Consider the following 9,371-nt stretch of genomic DNA (forward strand, 5'->3'; position numbering starts at 1 on the left):
GTGTGATGTTCTTCAGATGCTTGGTGCGATCTCGATGGGCCGAATGGCGTCCATCCACACTGCAGGGATTCTAGGTTTAGATTGTGTAGTTATAAATCTTTTTTAAATGTCTTTATTTGTAGGATGTAGGCACCGCTGGCTGGCCAACGTTTATGACCTGTCCCAAGTTGTCCTTGTGAAGGTGGGAGTGAGCTGCCTTATTGAACTGCGGCAGTTCACCTGCTCTGGGCTGACCTAGAATGCCATTGGGGGGCAGGAATTATAGGTTTTTGAACAAGTGAATGCTGTGCCAGTCAACCGGGGTGCTTTGTCCTGGATGGTGTGAAGAATCTTAAGAATTGTTGGAGCTGCACTCATCCAGACAATTAGGGAGTATTCCATCACAATACCGAGCTGTGCATTGCAGATGGTGGACAGGCTTTGGGGAGACAGGGAGGACGGTACTCGCCACATTAACAAGTGGCTCTTGCCGCCACTGCGTTTCTGAATTGTGTCCAGTTGAGTTTTTAAACATTAGCACCCCACAGAAAAGGCAGTGGGGGGATTCGGTGCTGTTAACATCGTGTGAAAGGACATGCCACAAATTTCCTTCATTTTTCCTTCAGCTGTGATTTGACCTGATCTTTATCACAATGCTTGCTCGTTTTCACTTTCTTCCATGTCTTCGTCAACCGTTTCTCATCATTCTGCCCTCTGCAAGTATTATTAAAGTATCTCTCCACTTTTCCATTTCTCTATCACACTTTCAGGTTTGCAAACATATACTTCCTTCACCTCTATCCGCATCTCCAATTGTCTTCACTTCTGACCATCTTTAAGTTAACCTGTTCCATACTTTCTAGTGTATTTTGCTCACTTTTCCATTATCTCAGATTTTGGCGCCCAGAATTAGTAACACTGGTACTTCAAAAAAAGCACACTGAAACTCCCACTCTGTGCTGGTTTTAGTACATGCTCTCCATCTGTTTGTAGCACTGTGCCTTCATTGCACAGAGATAGATTGCAGTGTCATTCAGTCTGGCGTCTTTCACAGTCAGTGTACTGAGTTTGAAGTCTTCACTGATTGAAGCAGCGATCCTCTCAGGCTCATCATTTTCCCTTTTGGCCATCACCAGATGCTGGGGTGGCTGGTTTGGGACCTGTCTGTACCAGTGTATTGCATTCGGCATAGTGGCAATGGAGCAATTCATGGACACAATTCCCACTTCACTAACAACCATCCACGAAGGAAGTTGCGTTACATCGCCTGCTCCAGCCACATCCCTGGAAGTCAGAATGGGAAACATCAGGAGGATTCTGCAAATTCGGAACATTTTCAGATTGTAAGACAAGGAGCAAAAGTAATTGTCCACAGGGTCCTGTTGAGACAAATATCGAGAACAATGCACTCTTAACGTCTAGCGCAGACTAGCCTTGCTGTTGGAGTTGCAAAAGCTGAGTCTTGGTGTTTGTTCCTGTAACAAACCTCTGACAGTGAAAGATGCTCACGGTCTGGAAGGTCACTCCTCCTTCAGCCGACGTCGTCAATATTTATCCCAGGTTCACACTGCCATCTGGTCGCAAGTACAAATAGTTGCGACATGCACAGCCTCGCGCCAATTACACTTCACGCGATACTGCTCAGTGAAAGCAAATATGTCCTCCTTCCCAGTAGAACACTGTGAGCAGCTGAGAATCTGCATTTCAATTTCATTTGCAGCATCCAAAGATTTCAGACGATGTTCCTCCTGAATCGTAACCAAACCTTTAATCCTCAAGGCCATTTTTGTGGATGAAACAGTGGAATCGTGTGTTGCTTTTGCTGCATTTACTAGGAAGATACGTTGTAATTGCATTTATTTAACTTTACTTTATCTTATTGTAAATGTAACTCCTATATCGATATCACATGCACTGCAGTTTGTCAAGTTAATGGCTCATGGCCACCTGGTCTTGGACAGTTAGAGGTAGATGTCAGCATTGCTAGTCACTCCCATGAAGGACTACCAAGTGTTTTAAAAGGTAAAAACACATTATGGTAAAGCTTCCTTCATCTGAAAGGGAATGGTGTAAGAGGAGAGATACACGTGTATGTGAGATGCAAATCCTGCTATGTTTACAGATGACACAAATATAAATGGGAAGGTAAGTACTGATGATGATTCTAAGAGTCCACAAGAAGACTAGGTTACCACCTGCTCCAGTGAGTGTGACTAATGCATAATCTGATGAGATCTCTTTTCAATTTGCAGCAGCAGAAAATGCACAACTTATGAGTTGAAGCAATACCAAATCATGAATCCCCAGGAAGCATGCCATAGAAAATGTCATTGTGGCTCAGTGGTGAGGACTCCTGCCTGACAGCCCCAAAGACACTGGTTTGATTTCAGCCTCAGGTGACAGTCTGCACATTTTCCCCGTGTCTGTGTGAGTTTCGTGCGGGTGCTCTGGAATCCTGCCCCATTCCAAACGCGGAAGGCGAGGTGAATTAGCCAGAGAAGATGCAGGGATAGTCTGGGTGTGAGGTTCTTCTGATACCTGCTGCCGTCCTGTAGGGATTCTATGGTTCGAGTGTTAAGCCTGTTTTTTTTAATTTATTTGTGAGACGTGGGTGTCGCTGACTGGCCAGCACTTATTGCCCATCCCTCGGCCACGTTAAGGAGTTTCTAGTGAGTTGCCCTCTTGAACCCCTGCAGCACTCGTGTTGTGTGTGGACACATAATGCCATTAGTGAGGGGCTTCCTGGATTTTCAACGAGCAACAGTGAAGGAGCGTCGATAAATTTCCAAGTGAACATGATGAGTGGTATCGACGGGAACATGAATGTGGTGATGTTCCCATATATCTCCTGGTCGTGGGTGTGGAAGGTACTGTCTGAGAATCCTTGGTAAACCTCTGCAGTGAAACTTGCAGGTAGTGCACTCTGAGTGTCAGGAGTGGAGGGGTGGATGCCTATGGATGCTGTGCCAATCTAACGGGCTGCTTTGTCTTGGATGGTGTCAAGATTCTTGAGTATTGTTGGGGGTGCGCCCATTCAGGCAGGTAGAGAGAATCCCATCACACTCCTAACAATGTGCCTTGTAAATGGTGGGCATTCTTTGGGGAGTCAGAAAGTATGTTATTTGCCACAGTAACCTGAGCCTCTGACCTGCTCTTGTACCTACTGTGTTTATGAGGTGAGTCCAGTTAAATTAATTGTCATTAAAACACCCAGGATGTTGACCGTGATGAAGTCAGTGGTGGTGGCATCAGTTTAAAGGAAAGGCCATCATATTTCCTTCATGTGTCCTTGAATTGTGATTTAAGCTGACCGTTAACCTCTGCGCATCATGCTTGTTACTTTTCACTTACTTCCAGTTCTTCTTCAACAGGTTCCCAACATTCTGCCCTCTGCAAGTATTATTAAAGATTCTCTACCCTTCCACATTTCTCTGTTATTTTTTTTCTGATTTGCAAACAAACACTTCCTTCACTCCCATCCGTATTTCCAATTGTCTTCACCGCTGACCATCTTTACCTTTAGCTGTTCTACACTTTGTGGTGTATTTTGTTCTCATTTCCCACATCTTGGCTTTTGGGTCACAGACTTAGTCACACAAATACTTCAGAATCAACACATTGGAACTCCCAATCTATGCAGGTTTTAGTACGTGCTGTCCATCTGTTAGCGACACTGTGTCTTCATTGCACAGAGGTAGGTAGCGGTGTCACTACGTCTGGTGCCTTTGACAGTCAGGGTACTGATTTTGTAATCTCCACTGATGGAAGAGGTAATCCTCTTGGTCTGATCATCATCTCTTTTAGCCATCACCAGATGTCGGGGTGGCTGATTCGGGAAATGTCTATACTAACGCAGGTTGGTTGCTGTACTGGCAAAAGTACAATTCATGGACCCAATTCCCATTTCACGAACAACCATCCATCGGGGGAGTTGCTTCACCTAACCTTCTCCAGTCACCTCCGTGGCCATCAGAGTGGAAAACTGCAGGAGGACTCTGCGAATTCGGAACACTATAAAATTGCAGGAACAGTGGTTAGACCAATTGGCCTGAAGCTCGGGTGAGGAATCAGAGATAAATGTTATTTTCACAAGAGAACATAACTGGAATACATCTAACTCAGAACCGCCTTCCTCTTAAAGTTGTAGAAGCTGAGTCTTGGTTTTTGTTTCTGCCATAAGCCTCTCACACTGATAGTTGTTCACAATGTCTGGAAGGTCACTCCTCCTCCAGCTCTCATTTTCAATATTGACCACAGATTTGCAATGCCTTCTAGTGGCCTGTACATGTAATTACGACGTTCACTCGTTACAGTTCACTGGATACTGCTCAATCAAAACAGGCCTGTCATCCTTCCCGGTAAAACGCTGTGAATAGGTGAGACTGTGCATTTCAAATTTATTTGCACCTTCCAGGAAGTTGGAGCGAATCACTAATTGATGGTTCTTTCTGTTGCTCAGGGGTTCACAGTTCAGTCAGTGTGACTGTGAAGACTTTGGAGGATCGATCGCTGATCCACTGGGTCTTCTTCATGAAGAGAGTCCTCCTTCATTGCTGTGGATCCCAAACAAGAGGTATGGTCTGTCTGCAGAACTCCCCCAGTGGTGTCTACATCAACATGACCTTCAGGAGTGTGAAGCAATGTGGGTGTCTGCTGATGTTATTCTGGGTCCAAAGAGGTGAGGCTCCACTCTGCTTCCTGTCCGCAGCATAATTGTTGATTCTCCTTGCACAGAAGAGTCAGATTGAGACAATCAATTTGCACAAACCCTCACGTCACAGAAGCAGATGGCCTGAACTTCCTGGGAAACGCACCTGCAGCTGCAAGGTGGCAGCACCGACAGAATGGACCTCTTTGGAATTTGGACCCAGCCATCTTCAGGTAAAAGTGACTCTCAGCGTGTACGCCAGTGGGTACATATTCCACCCACAGTCAGGCTTTGTGATCGAAGGGAAACAAGGCTACCTGACATATGCAGTACAGCCTAGCTTGGCCAGGACATGCTGGCGGTCTGTGCCATTTTGTTTCTGGTAGGTACCATGTACAAATCCATGATGAAAGGTAGTATCACATTGATCTACCAGAGGAGGGGGAACGGGAGCACATTAGAAATTGGTATCTGTTGATTCTGTTGAGGTCATTGCCAATTGGGTCAACGTGAACCACCCCGACCAACCCTGTGCTGTACCGAGCATGACAACTTAGAGGTCCCTCATGCTCCTCAGGGATGCAATCGCTTAAATGCAAGATATGGGGGTGGATATCTGCATCATCAGCCCGGACCAGGAGAAGGCCTATGATTGGATGGATACACACACACCTGAGGTGGGAAAGATGCTGGAGTCTATTATAAAGGATGAAATTACGGAACATCTGGATAATAGTAACAGGATAGGACAGTCAGCATGCATTTATGAAGGGGAAATCATGCTTGACTAATCTTCTTGAATTTTTTGAGGATGTAACTCGGAAGATGGACGAGGGAGATCCAGTGGATGTAGTGTACCTGGACTTTCAGAAAGCTTTTGATAAAGTCCCACACAAGAGGTTAATGAGTAAAATTAGGGCGCACGGGATTGGGGGCAAAGTACTAGATTGGATAGAGAATTGGTTGGCTAATAGGAAACAAAGGGTAGTGATTAACGGCTCCATTTCGGAATGGCAGGCAGTGACCAGTGGGGTACCGCAGGGATCCGTGCTGGGACTGCAGCTTTTTACAATACATGTAAATGATATAGAAGATGGTATCAGCAATAACATTAGCAAATTTGCTGATGACACAAAGCTAGGTGGTAGGGTGAAATGTGATGAGGATGTTAGGAGATTACAGGGTGACCTGGACAAGTTAGGTGAGTGGGCAGATGCATGGCAGATGCAGTTTAATGTGGATAAATGTCTGGTTATCCACTTTGGTGGCAAGAACAGGAAGGCAGATTACTACCTCAATGGTATCAAATTAGGTAAAGGGGCTGTTCAGAGAGATCTGGGTGTTCTTGTCCACCAGTCAATGAAGGCAAGCATGCAGGTACAGCAGGTCGTCAAGAAGGCTAATAGCATGCTGGCCTTCATAACAAGAGGGATTGAGTATAGAAGCAAAGAGGTTCTTCTGCAGCTGTACAGGGCCCTGGTGAGACCACACCTGGAGTACTGTGTACAGTTCTGGTCTCCAAATTTGAGGAAAGACATTCTGGCTATTGAGGGAGTGCAGCGTACGTTCACAAGGTCAATTCCTGGAATGGCAGGATTGCCTTACACGGAAAGACTGAAGCGACGGGGCTTGTATACCCTTGAGTTTAGAAGACTGAGAGGGGATCTGATTGAAACGTATAGGATTATGAAAGGACTGGACACTCTGGTAGGAGGGGACATATTTCCGTTGATGGGGGAGTGCCGAACCAGAGGACACAACGTAAAAATACGGGGTAGACCATTTAGGACAGAGATGAGGAGAAACTACTTCACCCAGAGAGTGGTGGCTGTGTGGAATGCTCTGCCCCAGAGGGCAGTGGAGGCCCAGTCTCTGGATTCATTTAAGAAAGAATTGGATAGAGCTCTTAAAGATAGTGGAGTCAAGGGGTATGGAAATAAGGATGGAACAGGATACTGATTAGGAATGATCAGCCATGATCATATTGAATGGCGGTGCAGGCTCGAAGGGCTGAATGGCCTACTCCTGCATCTATTGTCTATTGTCTATTGTCTATTGTCATACATGCGAGATATGCACTCCAAAAGCAGTTTTGGGGAGGGAACCTGCAATTCGATCTGACTGCTCTACGCCAACATCATTAGCACAGTCTCAATCAATGGGTGCGAATTAGAAAGTTTCCTGATCAGATTGGGTGTCAGGCAGGGCTATCCACACTCTCCTGACTTGTTTGTGTGTTGTGTAGAGTCTTTGCTGTGTCCGTCAGGAAGAATGTTAGCATGAGAGGGGTGACTATTCCATGCAGCGGAGGCCAGCAGGTCAAGGCCTCCTTTGGATGATGTTTTGCTTCAATTCTCCTCGGGAACCAAGGTAAGTCAAGGCAAGAGTGGTGGCCATGTTCTTTGGGAACTGGGCCGAATGATCATTCATCCCCTTCACCGTGAGGACAGATAACCTGAAGGTGCACGGGATATTGTTCAGAGCATGCACAAAATGTTGAGAGGAGCACATCACCATAAGGAAGCAGAAATTGGCGTTTTGGGAGCACCGCTCCGTCTCCATTGTGGGTAAAAACCTGTTCATCAGGGGTGAGGTATTCTCTCTGTTGTTGGACATGGTGCAGGTCTGGCCCATTCCCTGAACCTCTGCTGTTTCAGTCACCAGAGCTATTTTCCACTTCATCTGGAAGCCTAAAGTAGTCCGGGTCTTGAGGGATCACATGTACAAAACGCCGGATAAGGAAGGGATAAAACTTACCCAGCGTTGCCCTCACCCTGAGAGCCACCTTTGTGTGTGGCTGCATCAAGCTGTGCGTGGATGCTCGCAACATAAACACCAAGTGTCACTGTGCACCGAGGTTTTACCTGCCCACGGTGTTGGTATCGATGGGCCTGCCCTCGCTTCTATAGAATTCTCCAAATCGTCGGACCATCCCGTGTTATCACCTAAACTGCATCAATAAATTTGCAAATTGAAACACCTTTGACCACCAGTCTATCAGGAAGTGGTCAGCACAGAACATCCTCGAGACCCTGAGTCAAAGGTGGATCCTGAGGGGGGGGGGGCCTCACTGAGCAGACTTTCAAGTAATTTGGCAAAATTCCTCATCACCAGAACATTCTAACAATCACCGAATCATCACGAGTAGTCTGGTGGAGAGAAGGACACTAACTGTCAGATCCACATTGCACACCCGGTCAGCCTGCACCACCGCACGCTGCCTTTGAAGTGGTTGTGGAGGGTTTTTACTGTTATACATCTCCGTTTGGAATGTGCCTTTGCAAAGCAAGTCTGGAGGAATTTGCAATGATTTGTGACAACTTCGCCCCAAGCAGCTCCATGACGCAGGGAAACACACGGAGGACCGTCGGGTCAGTGAACGACGCTCTTTGTTCTGCCTGAAACTTGTTGGTCTTCCAGAATAAGGAATTGTCCCCGACTGAGTATTGCAGACTGACACATCCTTTACATGGTAAGGGATGCACTCAAGCTTGAAGCAGCTGCCGCCGAGGTGCACTGGGGAGAGACCACTGTCTGAGCTCTTTCTGCTGAAGGTAAATGGGGGTCTGTTCTGTTATTGGAGCCTACCCATGACTTCAGAATGAGTAAACATTAGTAATTAACGAATAAGACAAGTGTTGGGTTTTGTTTTGATAGATTCAATTTTTTTTTCGTTATTGTTACTTGATGTGCAACTGTATAGAACTGAATTGCTTTTGTGATAATGCATACAGACAGAGATTTTGAATGAATGAAGAATATTTTGAAATATAAAGAATGTTTATTTATTTCTGTTGTGTACAATAGGAAGAGCTACATTGATAGCTCGTTACAGTGAATCACTCTGTTAGGATCTGTCAGAACTCAGTCTACTCTGCCTCTCTCATTTGCACACACACACACACTTCATTCATCTCCTTCTGCTAAAGGATGTAATGCATACTTTATACTGGTGTCTGTAAGGACGTGGAATCTGAAGCTTGGAGTAGAAATGGAGTCATGGTTAGTGTGGAAACTGGAAGGGTGTGGGGTATGAGGAACAGAATCAGGCCATTTGGCCCATCGAATCTCTCCTGCCATTTGATCATGTTACTCAAACCCATTCTTCTGCCTTCTCCCTGTTACCCTCGATTCCCCTCTTAACCAAGAAGCTATCTATCTCTGTCTTAAATACACTCGATGAGTTGGTCTCCACTACTTCTGCAGCAATGAGTTCCACAGATCCTCCACCCTCTGGCTGAAGAAATTCCTCCTCATTTCAGTTCTAAAGGGTCACGCTATTCAGTCTTCTCGGTATTCTGGAAGTTTCAATCAGATTCCCCATCCTTCTAAACTCTATCGAGTACAGATCCAGAGACTTCAACCACCTCTCATATGACATGCTATTCATCCTCGGATGATTCTTAGAAACTTCCTCTGAACCCCATCCAGGGCCAGCACACCCTTCCGTAGAAATCGGGCTAAAGGATGCTCACAACATTCCAACTACTGTCTGGCCACAGCCTTATACAGCTCCAATCATGCTTCCCTACTCTTGCATTCTGGTGCTCTCAATATGAATGCCAATATTTAATTTGCCTTTCTAAATGCGAACTCATACAATCATACAGCACTGAAACAGGGCCTTCAGACCAACCCAGCTGTGCAGTACAGCTATCCCAATCTGATCGAGTCTCCCGTAGGTACGTGTTCAGCTGATTACATGTGCCAGTGTGTGGGTGCCTGCACCTCTGTGCATATTATA

At 45.9% G+C, this 9,371-nt stretch overlaps 1 gene segment (V, D, J or C); it reads right to left on the reverse strand.

The window, feature by feature from the left end:
* Positions 1-944: 944 nt before the first annotated feature.
* On the reverse strand, positions 945-7,559 carry LOC140459976 (T cell receptor alpha variable 26-2-like). The segment is given in 2 exon segments: positions 945-1,263; positions 7,492-7,559. Coding segments are annotated over 2 exon segments (387 nt in total).
* Positions 7,560-9,371: the final 1,812 nt, after the last annotated feature.

Source organism: Chiloscyllium punctatum, chromosome 36 (genome assembly GCF_047496795.1).
Source record: "Chiloscyllium punctatum isolate Juve2018m chromosome 36, sChiPun1.3, whole genome shotgun sequence".
NCBI classification, from domain to species: domain Eukaryota; kingdom Metazoa; phylum Chordata; class Chondrichthyes; order Orectolobiformes; family Hemiscylliidae; genus Chiloscyllium; species Chiloscyllium punctatum.